Below are 23,067 nucleotides of genomic sequence, written 5' to 3'. Positions count from 1 at the left end.
AAAGGGATTTACAGATGATCCCTGGACTTTGCAAATATGTGGCATGTCTGTCCTCTGCCCAAGACAGACATTGCTAATCGATCACCAGTTCTTTCCTACCTCATAATCCTCCCAAATATAGTGCTCCAGGCAGCTCCATTTGCCATCCTGCTTTTGTCCAAACCCCTGACTTCATGGATGAGGACCAAAGAGACAAAGGGACTTTTTCTAGTCCACACAGCTCCTCAGCACCAGAGACACAACTAGAACCTGGTCTCCTGGTTCTCAGGCCAGTTACCTCCCATTACCCCCTCCTGTCTTGATGAACAAGCTTGTATGGATCGCCTGCCCCATGTACTGCCTTCTTCACCTCGCCCCATTTCTGTTCAGTTACTCTGTGTTGGGGTAGGAGGAGAGAGGCCCCTTCTTTGAAGCGGTGAGAGGCTGTCCCTGGATGAGTGCCCCCACCACAGTATTTTCTCTGCCAGCCCCTTCTCATCTGACATGATTTCTTCTCTGGACCCTTCATTCTTGCCACTTTCTATCTCTCCTCCCCCAGCGGAGGCCTTGGAGTCTGCAAGAGTCCTCTGGTCTCAACCAGAGAAGGAGGTGTATGGGTGGGATTCCCCTTTCCCCATGTCCCTACCAGACCACGCAGGTCCTTCCCTGGCCGGAGAAGGCCTTCTGGAGGAGGAAGCAGGGCTTGGATTCCGAGGGAAGGGAGGAGTGAAAGTGGAGGAGGGGTAGGCCACTCAGGATAGTTTTCTATGGCAGGACCTGAGCGCTGGAAGGAAGGAAGTCACCTAGGGAGACTGATGCTTAGGTAGATGTCATCCAGAGCCAACGTCCAGTGGCTAGAGTAAAAAAATCTGTGGTCTGGTCAAGGGGGGTTCCATCTCTGACAGACCCAGGCCATCCTCAGATCACTCACCATCCTTTGTCCATATACATAGGTGCTTCTCAGCTTGTAAGAACAAGTTCATAGGCACACTGGGCACAAGAAGATGTTCGGACTCTTGGGTTCTGGCAGCCCCCTTCTGCACCCCCCTGGACTGCTCCATGCACCTGTGTTCACCTTTCTTGGACTAGTCAGTGGGTCAAGAAGGAGGTACAGGAGGAAGGGATGGAGAGAAACTGCTTCAGTCAGATCACGCTCATCAATGAGACTGGGGAGCTTTGGTTGGGGCAGGCATAGTGCTCTCTGCTGACTCCTGGTGGCCAATAGGAGCAGTGCCTCCCTCCCACCCCCCACACACCTCCTAGGCACCTGTTACAAACAGGAGGAAAGTGCCCTCACCTCTGTCCTCAAGATGGATGGACAAGGCTGAGCAGCTCTCCTTCCCTGTGTAAGTTTCCACCCTCTGCAACCCATATACTTCCCTCATTATTCTCCCCACGGGCCCAGTGGGGCTCCCCAAGAGAGGTAGCTTGCTTTGGGGCAGCCAGCTGCAGGGGTCGTGTGGGTGGCCAGCCAGGCTTCCCAGCTACCTGTCTACCCACAGTGCACAAGCAATATAACCTAGGTTCCGTCAGCCTGGAGAACCGCATTTTCTGTTGCGGGCAGCTCTGCACGTTGGTGGGGCACAAGCTCTCTCCAGCTCACGGGCCGGAATCCATCTCTGTCTCTGCAGACTGTTCACACACACCACTGTCCTCTCTCGTCTTCCTCACCCACATGCATTCACCCCGTTCCCTGGCTTTAGCTCACGGCCCGCCTCAGCATGCTCTGGCACGGGGCCAGCTGGAGCACTCAGTACGGAGCCTCCGTGGCCTGTGGTGCAGGGGATCTGGAGAGGGCTGCTCGGGGCTGGAGGAAACAGGGTGTCAGGGGAGGGACTTCGGCCGACTGCACAGTCATAGGAACCCACTCATGCTGGACCCACAACATGGGTGAGGAGCAGCAGTTTGATCCTTTAAAGTGCCCAGAGCGCTGACACAGGTTGTGTGTGTGTGTGTGTGTGTGTGTGTGTGTGTGTACATGCACCTGGGTTAAGCTGGGGTTGTGTTTTCATCTCATCTCCTAGGCTAAGTTCCACACTGGTGGCCAGAGGCCTCATCTGGCAGCTATGATGTGTTTGGCCAGTATATTAAAACAAAGGTCTTTAGGTGTGTGCCTTTAGGGACTCCCCAGCTCGCTGCAGGCCCCGCACTCCCGGGTACCCAGACCTGACTTTCCACACACTCTCTTCTAGAGGCATTTGAACTCATAACCTGTGCCCTAGGGGAGGGACCGAGAAACTTCGGGCAGGGCGGGGACCAGAACCCTTGCTGAAGCAGCAGGGGAACCGAAGGGCAGTGGTGTCAGGAGTCAGTGCCTCGGAGTTGGGGAGTCAAAGGACAGACGCCAACCCTGCTTGTTCACGTGTGGGCTTCCCACTCGCTAGACCCTGATATTTATGAATCCTGGTCAGTTCTCCCCACCCTCACCAGGCTCTTCTCTCTCCCAAAGAAGGGTGGTGGCCAAGTTTACCCTCAAAGGTAGATCTGAAATGTCAGGCCACAGTGGCCTCCGGTGGTAGAGTGGATGACAAGGCCACAAAGACCTCGTTTGGATTTTCTGATGTTTGGAACCACTGTCCGCCTCCCAACCCCACCAGTTCATCCAGGCGTGCTTAGGAATCACCCCTCCCCCTTAGTTTAGGCAAAAGCATTTAGTCTGACTGTGGCACTCCTCTGTCTGGGAGGCTGAGGCTGTCCCGCTTTTCTGCGCACCCTGAGCTCCTCCTGGGATCGCCCCCACCACCCACTCCCAGGCTGGGCCTCCAGTGCAGCTGGTGTCCTGGGCTTTGTGGCCTCCCGACCGCTCACCTTGGTTCTTCCCTGTGTTCCCCTTGTCGAAGCTGAACCTGGGCTGGGCCTCTCCCTCTTCCCGTCTGCACTGAGAGCCCCTCCTCCATCCAGGGCGTGGGTTTCCGTGCAGGAGCTGGGAGTAGGCTGGGGAATGCTCCTGCCCTCTCTGCCCCCGCCCCCAGGCCAGAGAGCTCAGGGAGCTGGAGAGGGCCTTGAACTCCGCTGAGATGGCAGTCCCAGCCCCTGATGAATGGACTTCCCGTGTGCAAGACTGTGGTCTGGGTGCATGAGGTTGGAAGGACACGGGACCAGGGGAAATTGTTCCCCGGCACCCCACTTTCACAGCTTCTCCCACTTCATTCCATGCAGGGCCCCACGAAAGAGGGCCGAGTTTTGGTTTGGGGCCTCCAGGTCCTGCCGGGCTCCACCTCCAGCTGACCCCTCAAAGCACCCTCTAGGTCCAGGCCACTCGGCTGACCCTTACTTCTGTCAGAGTCCACGTCTACTGCTCCTGTGGACAGGAAGCATCAGCTGTGCCCTTCTGTCCCATCCCGGTGCGCCCAGGGATGCAGGCCCGTCCTCAGGTCGGAGCTCCCCACCCCCCCATCAGGGAGACAGAGAATGTGAGCCGCCCAGCCTGTCAGCCTTGTAAGCTCTCTGCCGAGGTGAGGGGCAAGGTTATGGGAATAAGATTTGAGGCAGGAGACAGGAACTGAACCATATGGGAGCCAGAGGGACATAGATTAGGAGGCCTGGAGGAGAGGTATGGATTTGGGAGGAAGGAGCCAGGACTGGGGTTTGTGGGGAACTGCCATAACCAGAGGGCCGAGCTCAGCTAACCGGGAAGGCTGGCACCTTGTCCCGAAACAGCCAGCGCACCGAGGAGCTCCCTGGGTAAACCCGTCAGCCCACCTCTACCTCCTTCTCCCCTCAGGGCGCCATGACCCCCCCCCTGCTATTCAGGCCCTGATCCACAGTGCACATGGAAGACGAAGGGAGGGAGGGACTTTGCAGCTGGGGCATAGAGGGCACCACGGCTCCCACCTCGATCTCTTGGGTCACTCACTCTGGGGGAAGCCGATCACCATGCCATGCCACGTGGACACTCAAGCAGCCCCACAGAGGGGCCCCCACAGAAGGAGCTGAGGCTTCTGGTCAAGAGCCACCGCCAACTTGTCAGCCAGGTGAATAACCGCTGTGGGATCCGCCAGCCCCGGTCAAGCCGTCAGATGACTGCGGGCCTGGCCGACACGGACTGCAACCTGGGCCAGGAACACCCAGCCAGGCAGGCCCTGTCCCTGACCCTCGGTGAGAGAAGACACATTACATGGTTGTTTAAGGCGTGGAGTTTTGGAGTAGTCTGTTACCGAATACGGGTCCTTGGCTTCCCTAAGTACAGGAGTCGCCCTTTTTGAGGGTGGGGTACGGCCCTCATCGGAGCATTGTCCTCAGCACTCCGGAAGGAGAGGCCTCGCCTCTCTGAGCTCTCCACCTTTCTCCCACACCCTCACCGTCTGACCCTCCGTGGCCTTGGGACCCTGGGCCTTGCCCTCTGCTCCCTGCCAGCTAGTCCCCACATGTCCACTCCCTAGTGACCTGGATGGAGCATGTGGCTCCCCTGTGGGTGCAGCTGAGCAGGGAAGTAACGAGGGCTGATTGGACTTGACAGGAATGAAAAGCTTGTTAACCACCCATCGATACAGAGAGGCGGGGAAGACGGCAGAGGGCTCACGTGGGCAAAGCCTGGCAGGTCACATGCAGGGCAGTGCCCTGGGTCCTGGCACCTCCTTCCTAATTTTGAAAGGAATTCTAACATTTAATTACTAAGAGAAATAGTTGATGTAGATTTTTGAAAGATGAAGTTTTCTTCTTTTCCAACGTTGCTGGTTTCTTTTTTTTTATTATTAAAAGTTTGTTTTGTTAATCTTCACCCAAGAATATTTTTTTTCACTGAGATATAGTGGAAGGAAGGAAGGAGGAGAGCGAGAGAAACATCGATGTAAGAGAGACACATCAGTCGGTTGCCTCCTGCACGCACCCTGACTGGGCTGGGGATGGAACCTGCCACCCGGGCACGTGCCCGTGACCAGGTCATTGAACCCATGACTCTAACCAGTGTGCCATACCGGCCAGGGCTGCTTTTTTATTTTTGTTTTTAAAAAGAATGTGTGTAGCCCTGGCCGGTTTTGCTCAGTGGTTAGAGCATCAGCCTGCGGGCCAGAGAGACCCAGGTTCGGTTCCCGCTAAGGGCATGTACCTCGGTTGTAGTTTGTCCCCGGCCCTGGATGGGTCGCGGGTGGCAACCACTCGATGTGTCCCTTCACGTCGATGTTTCTCTCTCTCTTCCTCTCTCTCCCTCCCACTCTATCTGAGCAAAAACTGGAAAAATGTCCTCGGGTGAGGATAAAAAAAAAAAAAAGAAGAATGCGTGTTGATTGGATGGTAACTAGACTTACTGTGGTGATCATTTCACAATATATGAAATATTGAATGATTATGTTGTACACCTGAAAGTAATGGTATATGTCAACTATATCTCAATTAAAAAGAGTGTGTTGAATTTTATTGACGGCTTTTTATGCTTTTACTGTTAATGTGGTGAATTATATGAATAGATTTTCTAATATTTAACTATCTTTTAATTCCTGGGACAACCCTAATTTGGTTATGGTGCATCATTTTTTTGTTTGCTAGTCATTCAATGCTAGATTCAGTTTCTTAACAGTTAGTTTAGAATTTTGTGTTTATGCTCATAAGCAAGAGTGGCTTATAGTTTTCTTTCTCACACTGTCCTTGTCTGATTTAATTTTTGTTTTTAAGGTTACACTAAGCCTATAAAAAGGAGTTTGGAAATTTTCTTTCTTTTTCTTTTCTCTGAAAGAGTTAATAAGAGATGGACCTATCTGCTCTTTGAATGTACAGGCACATTTTATAGAATCATCCGGTGTTGTGTTGTTGTTTTTTTAAATCGGGGAGATGTGTGGGTAGATTTTTTAAAAAAATATTTTTTATATATTGATTTTAGAGAGAGAGGAAGGGAGAGGGAGAGAGAGATAGAAACACTGATGAGAGAGAACATCGATTGGCCGCTTCCTGCATGCCCCACACTGGGGATCGGGCCCACAACCTGGGCATTTGTCCTGATCGGAAATCGAACCGGTGACCTCTTGGTGCATGGGTCGATGCTCAACCACTGAGTCATACCGGCCGGGCTGTGGGTAGATTTTTAACTACACATTTAAATATCTTTAGGGGGTACACATCTCAAATTTTCTATTTGTTCTTGAGCGAGTTTTGGTAAGAGATTTTTCTAGGATAGCGTTCCTTCTGTGGAGGTTTTCAAACCTACTGTCATAGGTTTATAGTTTATTTGTAGTGTTCTATGTAAAAACATCTATGCAGTATAGATAGCATGCCCCCCTGGCTATTCATCGGTACCGACTCTCTCTTTTCATGATTAATCTTATCAGAGGTTTGTAAGTTTATTAGTTATTTCTAGAACTAACTTTTGGCTTTGCTAATCTTTTCAATTGTATGCATTTTCTATTTCATTATTTCTGCTTTCAGCTTTGTTATTTCCTTCCTTCTACTCACTTTGGGATTATTCTACTGTTCTTTTTGTAACTTCTTAGTTAAATAGCCCCCTTATCCATAAAAGGAAGCAGTTGGCCCGACTAACCCGCCTGCTTCCACCTGTCATTCAGGGGTTCTGCGGCTGTGCCCGTGGAAAGGGCTCGCTCACGCCCTGCCGTCTGTTCCCTGTGCGGTTAGGGAGGGAGGCTACTGCCTAGCTCAGATGTCTTAGACAGAAAGGGGGTTGGGGGTTCATGGCAGGGCGGGGGGCAGCAGGTCTGTCCAGGGCAGCTGGGAATACGGGAGTAGGAGCCAGCTCTCCTGGGGTCTCCTGCTTCCCTGCAGCTGGTTCCCACGGTTTCTCCAGAGCCTGCCTTGAGGTTCTCAGGGTCATGGGAGCAGGAAGCACTGAGGTGCTAGGGGCTGGCCAGTGAGATGAGGGTGCCGGGTTCTCTAGGGAAAGAAGCCATCCAGACCTGCAGGGAGGGGTGGGGAAGGAAAGAATTCCCATCCCTCCTCCTCATCTCCTGAGCCCAATTCCCTCATCCTCCAGCCTCTTCCAGAGTGGAATTTTCCCAGTGGGACCAGTTCTGACTCAGCGCTGGGGTGCGAGGCCAGTCCCTGAGCTCGGCTACCTTCCTGGCAAGGGGTGGGGAGCAGATAGGGACTCCACCTGCCACTCCAAGCCACTGGGCTCTGTCTGGGCCTCACCTTCTCCTGGAGGAAACACCTCCCCCGTCCCGAGAAGGGTCTCTCCCAAGGCCAGCGGTGCCTGGATGTGGCCTCTTAGGCCATGCTTTCCCTGGGCTGGAGAGCCTCTGGGGGTCAGGCTGCCAGAGCGGTGTGGAGTTCTAGAAGGAAGCAGGCTGAGCAGCCCTGGGCAGAGCCCTTCAATGGGCAGTCAGGTCCGTGGGCCGAGCCTGAGCAGCCTGGCTCGGTTCCTGGAGCTTCTCCTCCTGGCTCGTGATGTCCCAGCCCAGAGCCTCAGCCCCCAACCACCTGCATCAAAATGCCTTCCTGCCAGGTGGCTTAAGGAGGGTGACAGGGCCCAGTGGCAAGTTAATTTCATTCTGGGTGTCGACGTACCTTGATTGATGCTGATTCCGCAAAGCTGGGATCAGTTAGGCTTGTCTGTGGAGGCTGGGGAAGGAGGGCAGGGGAGCCCAAGCCTGTCCTGCCAGTCCTGCAGTAGGAGAAATCAATCTTACACGTGTTATTTGTTCATACTGAGGTGGGAAGGGTTGTCAACCCCAGGAGCCGGTGGGTAATAGGTTTTGAAGTCCCCTCTATTATTATTTTAAATAGCAAAGCTGATCCGCTTGGATTGGGGTGGTGGGAGCAGGCGGACAGGGCACTTCCTGCCCGCCCACCAGGAGGCTCTGACAGCCTGTCCTGACTGCTGTGTTTGCCTCGGGGTCTGCAGGGTGGTCTGGTCCCTGCTGCTGCAGCCCCTGACTTTCCTGTTCTCTTCCCCTGCCCTGCCCCCCAAACTGCCCGCCGGCCTGCTTCAGCCCGATTAGGGTGATCAGCCGTCCTGGGTTTTCTACAAGCCCAGTTTTATGATTTCCTTAATGAGGGTGATTATAAAATGCATCTAAGTAAGATTTAGCAAAAATTTTCATGTAAGTAAATTCACATATCAGGAAATAGTTCTTTGCAGACTGTCCCCGTAGAGGTGGTCTCTGAGCTGCTCACCCTCGGATCTGACCTTCGCCTTGTTGAATCAGCCTCGTTGGAGAGGCCTTCCTTGAACGGTCACTCTTCCCCATCACCTCTACTGCACCACCCTCTGCTGTGTGAACACAGTTGGTCCACTTGTTGATTTCTGATGGCACCGCCCAGTGGGAACCCCTCGAGAGCAGGAGCAGCATGTGTCCCGCTCATGGCCTGTCCCGGCACCTAGACCAGCACCTGGTGCCCGCCAGGTGTCCGTGAGCCTGTTGAGTTTGTAGCACTGGCCTCTTGTTCTGGCCCATTGCTCTCAGCCAGAAACCTGGAAACCCCAGGCGCCTTACTGGAAACATTCCAAGTCAACAGCTGATGACTGTGAGTTTCCCCATCTGAACGGTCACTGCGAGGGAGCCTCACTGACCGGAGCTCTCCATCCCTGTGGCAGACGGGGCCTAGGACACCAGGGGGCTCCCGCAGGGGCCGGAGGCTTGGAGAAGGGCGGACCGCTCCCGGTCCCCGCACGGACAGAAGCAGGTCTTTTTGACCCTGAGTCCTCTCGCAGGCCTGAGCTGAGCTGGGTCCCCTCAGGGGTGCTGTCATAGGGCCGGTCCTCAGCTTCCTGGGTCACAGAGTTCCCAGGATGTGACAGGTCATAGCTGGGCCCAGGCTTCTCCTGGAATTTCCTTTCTCCTGGAAGGAGGGTGAGATCATGCTCCCTTTCATTTTAGCCGGGAATAAGGGAACCCAGCCTGGGGAGCTGGCTGCTGTCTTCGCAGGTGTCCCTGGCCCAGCCGGCTGGCCCGTTGCCTTTCTCCACAGGCCAGTGCCTCTGCCTCTGCCGCCTGGGCCTTGCTGGAAGGCTCCCCGCGCCCTGCCTGGGCCAGAAGAGGTCACTCTGTGTCAAGCCCGTTTGTGGAGCCTGATCCGAGCATTGAGCGTAGCCGTGAACGCCCCCCCCCCCCCCCCCCCCCCGCAGCCCTGAGTTCAGTCTGCTCTCCTGCTCTGTAGCCACTGGCGACTGGCGTAACCTCTGCAGAATCTTCACCTCCCTTCCAGCGACCAACAGAGCACCTGGCACACTGTGGGGCTCGGTATGCATCTGCCCCACTGTACCCTACGGCTCCACGCACTTGCCCAACAACACCCCCAATCCTTCCACCGGGGTCTGCCGCCTCCTCCCTCAGAGAACAGTACACCCCAGGGCTTGTCAAGCCAGATGCTATGATTAAAAGGTCAGGCTTCCGGAGCTGATGTCTGGTGAAAATCACCTAAGGGTGATGACCCAACATGGTCAGTGTGACCCTGACCCCCCCACCATACCCTCACTCCCATGACAGAAAGCCACACAGGCCCCTCATCTCTTACTCTTCGGGGTGCACACAGGCCGTCATAGTGATCCTACTTCCAAAACAGCCTCTGGTCTCCACTGTAACCTGCTCTCTCAATGGGCTCAAAGCTGTGTGTGTGTGTGTGTGTGTGTGTGTGTGTGTGTGTGTGTTTTAGTGGGCCCTGCACCCCCAGCTCCGACCCAGTGCCCGCCCATCAGATGACTCCCATATCCAAGCCTCGTTCATTTAAGACAGGGCTGCCTAGTCATGTCACAGTGTGACTTGGGAGGGTGTCACCCTGGGGTAAAGGGGTGATGCACTATGGCTGGAGAAGAGCAGCCCCTCCAGATCCCCAGGGCCGACGGCACCGGAACGTCCCCTTGGTCTGGACTCTTGCCAGTTGGACACTCTGAAGTCAGTGGGCCCTCCCTCCTGTGGAACAGAAGAAACACGACCAACACAGTTTGCTCAAGTGACATATTTCAATATAATCTCTAAAACTCTATGAATTGAACAGATAAAATACCTCTGGGCTATTTTGTTACAAAATATTTGCCATTTGGATTAGTCGCTGGGTGCAGCTACCCTGCCTTTCCCTAGAGAGGTTCCTCTCCAAGGGTGGGAGGGTGTCTGCAGGGAGGGGTGCAGCAGGAACACGGGGACGGGCGGACAGATGGTTGTCAGGGCAGCCTATCGGGTACAAAGAGACATTCTGGCAGGCTATGGGGGAACAGATGGGGTGGGGTGGGGTTAAGGAGGTCGCGGGTCGAGGGCCTGGAGCGGACAGATGTGCCTTTGGACACCGGCAGGCGGGCAGGCTTCCAGGTCAAGCTGCCCGGGCGGGGTCTCGCTTCAGGTCTGGGGTGGGACACTAGTTTCATCTCCCCTCCTGATTCTGGAGCTGGAGCCAAATGGGTAAAGTTGAGAGAGGGGCTCAGGTCCCTCAAAGTAAGGCCTAGGGAGTTGAAGAGTGGGGCCACGTTGGGGTGACTGGGCACACACCCAGGAGGCTGCAACCGGGGCTGTCAGCACCCCACTCGCCCCTCAGGCTTGGGAGAGCAGGAGGGCCCATGAGCATCTCCAGCGGCGCCCTCTGCAAGGGCGGAGGCTTGTCCAAGGTCTCTGGGGGCTGGTCGGGGATGGGGACAGATGTGGGTGCCAGTCTTAGCCTGTTGGCTCATCAGGGGAGGGAGGATGCGGACACTTGGAGCTCTTGCGTTCCTAAATGAGGAGGGCCAGCTGTGCCTTGCCCCAGGCCACTAGGAATTAAAAGCTCCTTACAGCTCAGGCTCAGCCCATGTGCTGCTGAGCCCAGGCTGGTCTGCTGCCACTGGGGCCCAGGGCAGCCACCGCAGTGCCCAGGGCTGAGCCTCAACCACCTGAGCATCCGGGTCCTCAGAGAAAGGCCCTGCGTGCTCCGCCCGAAGACCTCTGCTGGTTCCCATCTGGAAAGTCGGGGCTGCTGCAGAGCTGGGGGGGAGGGGGCGGGGCAGAGGTGCTGTGCCATCCACAGGGAGGAGGGCATTTTGTCATCTAGAGGCACTGTGAGCAGGTGACAAGGTCCTGATGGTCAGGACTGTGCTCAGTCCTCACCAGCCCCTGGCTTTCATCGTCCGCACCCCACAAACAGGTTTAGCTGCCTCAGAACCCCTCTTTCTTCATAACTCGTACTCCCTGCTGCCCATCCGTAACTTCCACTCTATGTCCAGCCCCCCTCCTTCAAGATGCGCTCACTCCCATCCCATCTGCTCCTGCTGCGCCGCCGACACTCAGTGACATCTGAACCTGTGCGGCCTGTTCCCAGCGGCTCTGACTGGAGCGCCCCTGTTCCAGTAGAGACGCAAGAGAGGGGCCAGGACAATGAGGACAGAAGCTTGGCTGGGGAGCCACAGTGGAGGAGACAGCACATTGGTCACAAGTTACGGATCCCAGGCTGACAAAGACAGGGCCAGAAATAAACTCACGGGGTGACATCATCATGACGTTTGGTAGCCACACATGTACAAATGAAACTAGGTCACCCGGAAGCTCTGAGAGCAGAAGAATTGGGGTCTCCTAGCGGGCCCAGGGGGTTGCGGCTGGGGCACGGGGAGGGGTCAGGGAAAAGCACATTCACTTTAGGCCTGGCCCACATTCCCTCCCATCTCTTGGGCCACTTGGATACTGCGCTCCTCCGTAGGAGGGGGGCTCAGAGAAGGATAGCGAAGGGCTGATGGCACCGGACTGGAGAGTCCAGCCTGGCTGGGACAGACACTTCCCGAAAGGGCATGACTGGGGCACTGGTATCTCCTGAGGTCTTTGAGGAGAGCTGCCCAGGCTCTGTGGGGTCACCTAAAGGTTGACTCCCCAGTGCTATGTGGCCGGGAGGAGGTCAGTGAGGCCCACGTTGTTCTCCTTTGCAGCTGTGAGGTGCAGGGACTCTTTTAGCGCCCCCTGCAGGAGGCCGGTCTGGTGTCTTCCTGGGGGAGGTGGGGAGCTGGGAGATTTCAAGGCTGAGGGCAAGTGTGGGGTGGCAGCAGGGGAAATGCCCGTGCCTGTGGAGCACCCGCTTCTCGTCTGCATCTTGATTCCCATGGAGGTCACAGCTGTCGTGCGGGAGGGAGCCCTGTCTCCCAATCCACTTCCGCTGGCTGCATTTGCCCCTGGCAGACCGCTGCCCCTTCTTCCTGTTTCTTCCCACTGGGGAAGAAATTAGCCCAGTTCCCACGTGTGTTCATGTTTACACCTGGGGTGCACTGTGCACTGGCTGGGTATTATTTGGGGCTAGGGAACTAAAACTCTAAAATTTTGTAGATAAATGGCCTCATGGTTCTGTAGGCCTGTTGAATGGACCTAGAGAGACCTGAGATGGCCCCCTTCCTCCCTCCTTTATCAAAGCTTTGCTGGAGTCTGGGTAGCCCTGGGCAGGCAGGGCCCAGCTCCGGAGAAAGAGCAGGCCTGGGGCGGAGGGGGAGGACGTGATAGGACAGCATCCTCGGGGACAGACCAGCGGCCTCCTGAGCCTGCCAGGCTTCCGGGGGCAGGTGCAACAAAGACCCTTCACATTCCCACCTTCTCGGTCCTTCCAGGGATCCAGGGCCAACCCTCCTCCTCCGAGTGCAACACCGATTGCTGAGCAGGAAGCCAGGCCACTTGCTGTCCGGTGCTTGGGTACTGGCCCCAGCCTCTTGCACGACCCTCCCAGCTTGAGGCCCAGGGCCCAACAGACTCAGGACCCAGACGCCGAGCAGGCCCTCAGTCCCTATTCTCTCCAGTCCATGGTCCAGGTGTTGAGCGGTGGCAGGAGGATGAGGCCTGGCCGGGCAGACTGTGCAAGGCCAGGAGAGTGCAGTGGTGTCTCCAGATTTGGGGGGGGGGTGCCCATCTGAGTAAGGGAACGGTCGGGTGAGGCAAATCCACCTGCCAGGGACTGGGGTTCTCTTTCCAAGATGATGGTGACGGTGACCAGGAACACTGCGTGCCAAGGTGAGGGGAGCAGCAAAGGGGCAGCTGGGGCTCCTGGGTGCAGCCCTCCGGTGAAACAGCAGCGTGGCAAACAGTCTACACCAGGCTCCTGGACCCGCTGGAGTAGCGGCGCCTGTGCAGCAGGGAGCCTGGAGGGCAGTACTGGTGAGGGTGGTTGTAGGGGGGTGGGGGCGGGGGCAGGGGGGGCTGGTGGATGACCTTCACCGGGGAGCCTGGGCCACCCCGGGGTGTGGAGCCGCAGGAGTCAGAAGAGGAAGAGGCGTAGCAGGAGAGAGCCTGGCTTAGCAGGGGCTCCATGCGGGCCAAGCAGGGCTTGTCCAGGACAATGACCTTGACAATTTGCTGACACTGCACCAGGGTCCCCGGGGGCGTGGGTGGCAGCTGCGGCACTGGCGGCGGGGGCTGCTCTCTCAAGGGGCTAGGCTGCGGGCCTGGCAGTGCCACTGGAGCTCCCCTCTGGGCCCCCAGCCCGGAGTTGTGCTGGGACGTTTGAAGCCTGTTGTGAATTGACACCTAGTTTAGAAACAGCCAGAGAAGCGTGAAATGTTACAAGACTAATTCCCAGCTACTAGGACTGGCTACCCTGAGCCTCCCTGCCCCCTTCCCTGGCTCTCAGCCCTCACCTCGACCCACTCCCCATCTCTCCACCAGAGGAAAACTGGCAGCAGCCAGAGGTTCCAACCCTGCAGTCAAGAGACTGGCGTGTTCTGCCACCGACCGAGCAGCCTCAGTGCTCTGCGCCCCGTCTCCTCATCTATGAGATGGGCGGTTGAGCCACAGACTCTCAGGTTCTGCATAGCTCTGCAGTCTGACGGCAAGGACCTGCCAGGTGGCTTTGGGCCATGGGTAAACTTCTCCCCAGTCTTCCCTTCCAGCCTCTGAGCTTGAAAAGCAGGGGTAAGGGTCTTTGCTCCCTCCCTGCCCCGCAGGGCTGTGTTGAGGACCGAGGGAGGAACAGGGACAGGGTTAAGCACCTGAGACTTTCCAGCCCCTCTCCTCCCTCTGGCTTTGTTAGAGGGGAAGCCTCGTCATCACTGTGGACGTCACGAAAGCACCCAAACCTCAGAATGCCAGGTACCCGAGGGGTGATCCAGACCTCCCCCATCCCCCCAGACTCCCTTAGGCCGTGGCCACACATTCAAGAGCAGCCAGAGAGCAAAGGCCGGAGTCAGATCGCAGCTGCCTTTATGGCCCAGCCTGGTCCTGGTTAAATGTGTTCTGTTGCAGGAGGGGTACCAGGAAGGACTCTAGTCTGCATCTCCTAGGTGGGGAATAGGAGATGGCCCCTCCCTCAGGCCATGGTGGTCACTGTGACCCAACTGGCCTCCTCTTGCTAGCAGGGGGAGGGGAGGAAATGAGTGGAAGGGGCCTGAGGACTGTGGAAGGAGAAGGCTTAATTCCTCAGCCCTAAGTCTCTACAACTCCCTTTGGACACCCGAGTCCTTTGGGGGTGGCTGAGACCCTTCTCTCTGAGGATGTTCCTTTGTCCTTGGTACCACCCCCCAGGAAGGCTGCTCAGAGCACAGGGAAGATCCAGGCTGCAGGGAGGGGACCTTATCCCAGGCCTAGACCAGGACGGCCCAGCCCCAAAGGTCTCAGAGCCCTAAGGCAGCAGATCCTAATCCTATCCATTGGCAAAGGCACAGTGCAGGGGCCCCTCCCCCTTCCCCGATCTGTGTGCCCCCAGGGGACTGCATCCCTTTCCGCAGCCCCCCAGCCCCCTTCTTTGTCTGCCCTTCAGTTTTCACAAACCCCCACAACTGCTCAGCATGCTCAGTCCTGACTCTTCCCTCTCAACCTCCAGCCTGGGCAGCACTTTTCAGGCCTGAGATTCCTGCAAACTGATGTGTCCCACAAGGCCCGGGGCAGGCAGAGAGCAAGGCTGGGCCACCTTCCTCCTGGGGAGCCGCCTGTGGCCCTCCCTCGGACAGAAGGCCTCTGTCCGCTGCTGCTGGAGCTCATCCCTGTCCCCACCTGTGCCCAAGACAGTGGGGGACAGACGTGTGTCCCTTCTGCTCTCTCCCCCAGACTCTACAGCTGCCCCTCCTTAGGCAAATGCCTGGCTGCCCCAGTCCAGACTCGCTGAGCCCCCTCCTCCCCAGCTGCCCCCCACGTGGCCCGCAGCTCTTGGCCTCCTCCTGCCCCTCCTCTTCACCTCTGCTTTCTGACTCCACCCCCATGGTCCCCCCCCCCCCACCCGGCCTGATTCCTTATTGTTAATAGTAAGTGAAAAGCAGGAAGTGACAGCAACACATTCTCTATTCTGACCCCTCTCACCTCCCTGCGATGAAGAAAGGAGAGAGAGAGAGGGAGGATGGGGCATGAGCAGCAGGTCAGAACAGCTCGGAGGAGATGGAGAAGCGCCTGCCAGAGGGGCCGGGCCAGGCAGTGAGGAAATGGCAGAGACAGGGCAGAGGACAGAGAGCTCAGGGTCAGCTGAGAGGCCGGGCAGCGAGGCTGCCCTCTGTGCGGGGAGCAGAGGCTGGCAGGGCCCTGGGGCTAGCTGGGGGGGCAGCCTTGCAGATAGCCACATGGCCCTCTGGGCGGGGGGAGGGGAGAGGCCATCAGATCGCTTGTCCTCCCTGTGCAGGTCAGGCTAAGGTGGGGGCAGGGCTGGCAGAACAAACCTGAGGGCTGGTAACTTCGTGTGTTTATCTGCAAGGCTAGAGAATGGGCAGCTGCAGGAAGATGGGGAGAGGAGGGCAGGGAATGGAATACCCACCCTGGGGGCTTGTCAGCTGCTGGGGCAGGAAGCTCCTCGGAGTAAAGGTGCCTCCTCCAGACACAGGTGTGTGGGAGATGGGGGCCGGGAGACAGAAGAAACTGGGCTCCCCCGGGGTATCCTGGGGCTGCCCTGAGCTTAGCCAGGCTGGTGGGCGGCAGGGCTCCTCCCTCAGACCTCTACATGGGGGCTCCTCCAGCTTGGGGCGGGGTGTCTGTGTGAGCAGCTAGTGGTTCCCGGAGGCTTGGCAGAAAAGGAGTGAGGGGCTCACCGGGTTTGAGGGGAGCCAGTGCAGGAGGACAGGGGCCGGCGCGGCTTGCAGGGGCAACGGGGGAGGACCGGCTGCTGCTGCTGCTCCCCAGTCCCTTCCTACGCGGCCTGAGGATGGGCTGCCCTCCCCCCCCCCCCACACACGCACAGTCTTCAGGGAGGTCAGCTGTGCCCCCAGGAAACCCTGAGACAGCCCAGCCCTACTCTGCCTCATTCTCTCCTGCACACATCCCGACCCTGGGCAGCTTTCCACGTGGACCAGCTGTTCCAGGGAGAAGCTCCACCCTCCAACTCCTCCAAGGGGCATGGGGGGCAGGGTCCACCCTGGACCGGGTGACTCTCCCCAGGGGTGCAGGCTCCCTCAGGAGGATGGGAGGACTTGGGGGAAGGGAATATTGGGCTCTCTGATATAGCAAGTATTAGGGGATCCGTGAGCAGTGTGCCGGGGACGTGGGCTGGGGGTGTGGGAGGGATCGCCGTGGAGGGCCCCACCTGCGTGGCCTAGGTCTGGGCTGGACCGTGCAGGGCAGTCAGCTGGGGCAGGCTAGGCTGGGGTGGGGGAGAAAGCGCTGCAGCTTATTTAGGCGCTGGAACAGTGGCATTACCCATGCTAGCAGTAACTTTTAATTGTATCTCTTGAAATTGGTAAAATGGTGAGTCGGGCTGGGGAGGCATTGATTAATACCTGAGAAGAGAAACAACAGAGACGGTGAGAAGGACAAGGTGGGGCACAGAGTCACTCACCTGGGCAACCAGGCCTCCACTTACCTCCACCGTGCTCTCCGATGGCCTCTCGCCCAGCGCGGCTTCCCTTTTGGCTTTGAATGCAAAGGGCACAGGGCTCATTCTCCACCCTCCCAACACACATCCCTGCCCCTCCTGCTCCTCAGCCTGAGATGCCTGCAACCAGGGGCGTGGCTGGTGAGACTGGGGGCCACACCACTCCTGAAGGTGATGCAGCCGGGTCAGGGGACTGGCAGTTGGAGCCCACTTCTTCCACTTAGTAGCTGTGTGACCTTGGGCAAGATGTTACACCTCTCTGGGCCTCCACAGACCAGATCTCTGCGGTTCCTTCGAACATGGGCAAGCTTGGGTCTAATTAACCCACAGTCAAAGCCTTCCCGACATGGACTGTGCGTGCTGGTTACAAGCTGGCATTGGTTCTTGGCTTCCAGAAACACAAGGTGGCGCTACTGGGCATTTTGGGTACCACGTTCACCTGTCTCCACAGGCTCCTTGAGGGAGGGGCCATGTCCCTTGTTCCCATCCCTGCTGCTGAGCCAGGGGGTGGGCGTCAGTGAGGCCTGCACAGGGCCCACGGCAGAGCCCACCACACCGGGGCTCTGACTGGCCTGGCTCAGCACAGGGGACCCGTTGGATCCCCCAGGGACAATGATGACTCTCTGGTTGGTCGCCTGCCTCACCCTCTGCCCTGCAGGCACTCCAGGCTCCTCTGCGGGGGGGCCCCTCTTGTTTCTCACACCCCTGGGGAGGTTGCCGGTCCCCATCCTGTGCTCATCCTCTGTCCTCTGCAGCACACAGGGAGCCCGGCCAGTGTTTGGGATTGAGGAGCACTCCGCGTGGAGGCACCTGCCGGACAGGGCCCTAGAGGCGCGCAGCCTGGTCTGCCCAGGGGGTGCAGAGCGTGCGGTGGGCTGTCAGGGAATCCGTCACAGCTGAGCTCCAGCTCTGGAGTTTAAACAGCCGTGAAAACAAGCAGCAACCCAAGTACCGTGACCTGATAGAAATAAAGGGGCTGGCTGGAAAGCAGGCGGGGTGGCAGGTCAAGCTCCCGTGCAGAAGGGGACATCACAGTGAGCATCTCCACGCAGCTCACAGAGCCCTACGTCCTGCTTAGAAAATGAGTCACCTCTCCCAGCTGGGTGGCTCGTCCTGGGACGCCGCCTGTCACAGCATCACACCATCCTGGCCGTCACGGAGGGGTGTGGACCAGCAGGAAACCCACATGGAGCTCAAGCTGTCATGTTAGGACCCTGGCTTTCCAGGGCTTAGCCCGGCACAGCAGGCGCTCAGTGTTCGTTGCGCGTAAGAACAAGTGCCTGAGTGGTTTGCTGGGGGTCTGCTGGGACAGGACTTAATTCTCACGCACCTCTCCTAGCTCTTTTTCATTTGGGACTGTGAAGGTGGAGGTGCGTCCTCCCGGGCTCCCTGTAGGAGGGGCGAGGGGAGGGCAAGGTGTAGGAAGGAAGAAGGTTTCAGTGGGAGGAAGGAAGCAGGTCTAGAGAACGTGGCAAAGCGGGTGTAAAGCCCAGAGCTGGCTTTGCTCATCTGGAGTGAATAACTGAACGCCCCCAGTGAACCGCAGTCTTCTGAGGGCCTGGGTGTGAGGGTGGAGGGCACCCTCCCCAGGGCCAGGACTATGAGGACTCCGGGCCTGGCTTCTCCAGGGTGGGCAGTGACGTAGCATGAGGATGAGGATGCTGGGCCCCGTGCAGGCTCTCCTTCCTCTGCACTCCCGGGACTAAAGCCCCATGAGGTTAATTAAGCCTGGAGCTCCTCAGCAGGACGAAATGGCTGTGGAAACCTTCACCCAAATCTCCCAGGAGCCCAAGCCCAGGGGCGGTAAGCGGCCTCCATGCCACCCGCGGCCCAGCCATCCAGGCCTGGGCTCTGAGACTCCAGGGCAGAGCCCCGCTCACCTGTAGGCGATCCCTGCTTGGACTGCGGGTCCGCCTGGGCTCCTCCCGCCTTGTAGGACAGTGTCTTCGCTCCCTGCTGCTTCTCCAGCTCCCCTAGGGAAGGGAGAGGCTCGTGAACAGAGAAACCGAGTCTCAGCCACACAGAGGCGAGGGAGGAACAAAGCAGGAAACTCCTGACAGGTGCACCCACTTCACCGCAGGTTCTGCATGTGTATGTGGGAGGACGTCTGTGTGGATGTCAGACGGCAGTAGGAGAGGGTGAGCCGAGGAAGGTGGGCCAGGTGGCTTTCCATCAGGTTCGGATCCTTTCTGTTCTGATCCTTTCTAGCCGTGTAGCTTTAGGCAAGTTATTGAACTTCTCCACCTGCGGGACAGCAGTGCCCACTTCAAAGTGTCACTGAGATTTACATGAGGAAATACACTACGGCACTTAGAACCGGGCCTGGCTTGTGACAAGTGCTCCATAAATACATTTTATTACAGTGTGTGAGACTCCCTGGTTACAGCAGATCTTACGATGGCTGGTGATGCCGAGCCCGCCCACCTGGCTCCTCTCGGCATGGACGGGGCGCCCCAGCCTGCTGTGCTCCCACGGGCTTTTCGGAGCTCTCCCGGGGCAGACCCCAGTGCCCGAGGGTCTGGGGTGCGGCACAGCTGGAGCGGCCGGTGTCTGCCTGGGCACTCCATTCATCTCTCTCTAGACCGGGAACCCTTCTTTCCTGTTCCCTGGTGCTGCCAGCAAACTGCCAGTTACCATCCCTGGAGCTCTGACAGTCATTATTAAATCACTCCTCCAGCTTCTCTCTTCCAGGAGACATAACTCAAGTTCCTTTTATTAAAGCTATTCTCCTGGGTCCCATTTTCTGCCTCTCTGGTTGTCTATAACCCAGGGACACAGACTGCAAAGCCCCAACCAAAGCCATTTGTCCTGACTGCCTGAATCACAGCATCAATCAATCTGAAACACTTTTACTGAACTGAGATTGGTTCCTGCCCCTGCGGAGGGGCTTTCTTGGCTTCGGGGCGAGGAGTCCGAGGAACCTGGGTGCAAATCTCATTTTCTCACTGACCTGTGAACTCGGACAGCCTCCTCAGGCTCTGTTAGACTCAGTTTCCTCCTCTGTAAAATGAGAATACTACCACTCACCTCATGCCACGTTGTGGCGAGAGTTACGGCACACAATAGGTTCAGCATTCAACCCAGGGCTAGGCACGAACTTGGTGCTCAAATAAACGGTAGCTGTTGCTGATTTTATTTCCTCCTTTCTACTTGCCTCCCTGCCTCCCTGCCCTACCCTGCACCTTCCCTCAGCTGCTCCTTCCCTTTCTCTCCATCTGAAAAATAAGAGCCAGATGTGAGCCTCTCTCCCTTCTTCCCTGCCCTGGAGACAGCAGGAGAGGGTATTCACCGCCTGGCATACAGATTGCGGTGGTATCGACTCATCTGAGCTCTGGGGAGACATACGATGTGCTGCTCCCAGGCTGATGGGGAAAAGGTGCCCCTTCCAGCAATGCTGGTGCCCATGGGCCACTGTGGCTCCCCGGGGCTGTGCGGAGCCACCTGGGACATTCTGACGAAGTGAAGGATTTTTAGGGTGTGGTCTTGACAATGTTCGAGATCGACAACGAGGCTGCACCTCTGAGAGTCTGTTTTCCTGAAGAGTCTGTTTGTTACACTGGTGAACTCGAGCATGCCAACGGAGCGCAGAAAGGGATTTGCACACACGGCCTCCACCCAAGCAGTTACGAGAGTTATACAGTCTAGTCTGGTGGGTTTTGTTTGCTTGTTTGAACTTGATTTCGTTTTGGTTGTGTTCTTAGGAAACTATCAACAAAACCTCTTCTCTCCCTCCCAGAGTGGAAAGTACATGAACTTTGAAATCAGGTTTAAATGCAAATTCCAGCTCCTCTGCTTTTAATATGCATGACCTTGGACACACCCCTTAACTTCTCTGAGTCTTACCTGGCACATGGGACAATGCACCCACTGTGTAGCATCAGTGTGAGGATCAGTGGAATATAAACAAGCTGCCTAGCACACAGTAGGTGATCTGAAACATGGATTAGAAAGCAGCCTTCTGGTCCAGCCAGTGTGGCTTAGTGGTTGAGCATCGACCCATTCACCAAGAAGTCACCGGTTCGATTCCCAGTCAGGACACATGCCCAAGTTGTGGGCTCGATCCCCAGTGGGGGGCATGCAGGAGGCAGCCAATTGATGTTCTCTCTCATCGATGTTTCTATCTCTCTCTCCCTCTCACTTCTTCTCTCTCTAAAATCAATAAAGGGAGAAAAAAAAAAAAAAAGCAGCCCTCTGTAATATGGCTCCTGCTCAAACCCTCCCATTGCCCTTCCTATTGCCTAATGGATTTTTATGGGTTTATTTTAATCCTCACCCAAGGATACGTTCATTGGTTTTTGGAAAGAGAGGAAGGAAAAGAGAGAAAGAGAGAGAAACATTGATGTGAGAGAAGCATTGATTGGTTGCCTCCTATACGCGCCCCGATCGAGGATCGAACCCACAACCTTTTGGTGTATAGGACGATGCTCCAACCAACCGAGCCACCTGGCCAAGGCAGGTTTTTTGTTTTTATTTTTGTTTTTTTGCATTTTATCTTCAGATAGAGCTGGAGGGAGAGAGAGAGGAAGAGAGAGAGAGAGAATCATCGATGTGAGAGAGACACATTGACTGGTTGCCACCCTCACGACCCCAACCAGGGCTGGGGACAAACTGAAACCAAGGTACATGCCCTTAGCGGGAACCAAACCCGGGTCTCTCTGGTCCATGGGCCGACGCTCCAACCGCTGAGCCAAACTGGCCAGGGCAGGCCAAGGAAGATTTTTATGAATTTAGAAATACTTTCCCAGTAAGTGGTTGTATAAGGCACATCTGAAGTTTAGTTTTATTTTCTGTTTTACTTTCCGAATCCATTCTTATTTATCTTAAAGACTATCTGAAGCCACAGCAGTGTTTTCCTTTTTTTTTTGGTACATGCCCCTAGCGGGAACCGAACCCGGGACTCTCTGGTCTGCAGGCCTCTGCTCCAACCGCTGAGCCAAACCAGCCAGGGCCACAGCAGTGTTTAAACAGTAAAAGCTTGCAAGTGGGCCTAGGTTGCAGGTCAGCACTGCTCTTTTCTTAAGCTGAAAAGCAACCAGTAAACCCCCCGGACATATGAAGAGACCCATGTTTTCTGAAATGCCTGAATTGGAACAATCAAGACTGAGAGGAGCCCTGGCCGGTTTGGCTCAGTGGTTAGAGCGTCAGCCTGTGGTGCAGAGAAACCTGGGTTTGGTTCCCGCTAAGGACATGTACCTCGGTTGCAGTTTGTCCCCAGCCCTGGTTGGTTGTGCGGGTGGCAGCCACTCGATGTGTCCCTTTCACGTCGATGTTTCTCTCTCTCTTCCTCTCTCTCCCTCCCACTCTACCTGAATAAAAAATGGGAAAATGATAAAAAAAGAAGAATGAGAGGAACAAAAAGACCAAGATGAGGGATGGTCAGAAAACCAGCCAGCCTGGGCTCTTCAAAAGCACAAAGGTTATGAAAAATTAAGGGGGGGAGGGTGCTATTTGAGATTAAAAGAGATGAAAGAATGAAACAATCAGATGTAGTATGTGAACCTGGACTAGATCCAGGGAAAGAGGCTGTACAGGGGGCTTGATGGGAGAGCAGCTGGGCCCAGACCTCTCTGGTTGGCAGCCTGCCTTGGTCAGCTCGCTTGCTGTCCTGGGCCAAACAGCGGAGTTCCCAGTCCCAAGGGGCCCACCGCAGCCCCACAGCCTGGCTAGGTGCACATACCCGTGCGTGCCCTAGCCTACCTCCCTTTCTCGGAGAAGAATCAGAGCAGCAGGGCACCCACGTGGGGCTGTGATGGTGCAGTGGGCTGGGGGAGGTTCAGGATGGCAGGAGCGTCCTCGACTCGCCACACACTCACGCAAAGTGGGGAGAGGAGTCCGAGCTGTGTCTGTCTACGAGCCAACGCTGTCTCCTGCTGACTGGGAGCTGGCCTGTCCTCCCTGCCCACCGCCCTGTAAAGCCTGGACTGCGCTGCGTCCTTACACTCTATCCGGATCTGCTCCAGTTCCGTCACCTCCGCGATGGACTCCTTCAGGTCCTCCACAAACTTCTGCATCTCGTCTGAGCCCAGGGCACAGAAGTGCAGCACCTGCTTCTTCTCGGAGCCCGAGAGCGGGGTCACCAGGGTGATGCCATGAGAGTAATCTGGAAATCAGACCCCAGGCCCATGTGAGCAGCAGCAGGTGAGGCTGGAGCCAGCCCAGCATGCTCGCCCCTCCACCCCCCCTACAGCCCTCAACTTCCCCCAGCCATCCTCTGCCACATTTCTGGGCTTCGCCGAGACTCACACTCATTTTCAAAGAGGTGGAACTGCATGCCCAGCAGGCCGACCGACTTGCAGAAGGTGTATGTGGAGGAGCTCTTCTTCTTCGGGCAAAGTTTGAGAATCTGTCCAGGAGGGGGAGACAAAGGTGCACTGGCGGGTGTTCCCATGCGTGTGCACACCTGAACACATGAACTCCCAGTGACCATCCTGAACACACAACCAAACATGCAACGACATATGCGCACACATGCACGCTTATGTACTTAGG

General features: G+C 56.6%; 1 protein-coding gene across 3 annotated transcripts in view; it reads right to left on the bottom strand.

The window, feature by feature from the left end:
* Positions 1–11,898: 11,898 nt before the first annotated feature.
* Positions 11,899–23,067, bottom strand: part of IQSEC3 (IQ motif and Sec7 domain ArfGEF 3) — a 105,963-nt gene continuing 94,794 nt past the window's right edge. The window contains exons 8-13 of one of the 3 annotated variants that reach the window (XM_036252850.1): positions 22,822–22,921; positions 22,517–22,678; positions 18,459–18,551; positions 16,567–16,616; positions 16,404–16,483; positions 13,269–13,302 (exon numbers count right to left, since the gene is read on the bottom strand). In XM_036252850.1, the coding sequence (XP_036108743.1) occupies positions 16,409–16,483; positions 16,567–16,616; positions 18,459–18,551; positions 22,517–22,678; positions 22,822–22,921 (480 nt within the window). In that variant the 3' untranslated portion in view covers positions 13,269–13,302; positions 16,404–16,408. Of the gene's footprint in view, positions 13,320–16,403; positions 16,484–16,566; positions 16,617–18,458; positions 18,552–22,516; positions 22,679–22,821; positions 22,922–23,067 lie in introns of all 3 variants that reach the window. The other 2 variants (XM_036252849.1, XM_036252848.1) reach the window with 2 other exon arrangements.

The sequence above is a fragment of the Molossus molossus genome, unplaced genomic scaffold, assembly GCF_014108415.1.
Source record: "Molossus molossus isolate mMolMol1 unplaced genomic scaffold, mMolMol1.p scaffold_m16_p_10, whole genome shotgun sequence".
NCBI classification, from domain to species: Eukaryota; Metazoa; Chordata; class Mammalia; order Chiroptera; family Molossidae; genus Molossus; species Molossus molossus.
This window is presented reverse-complemented; position numbering and strand designations above follow the sequence as displayed.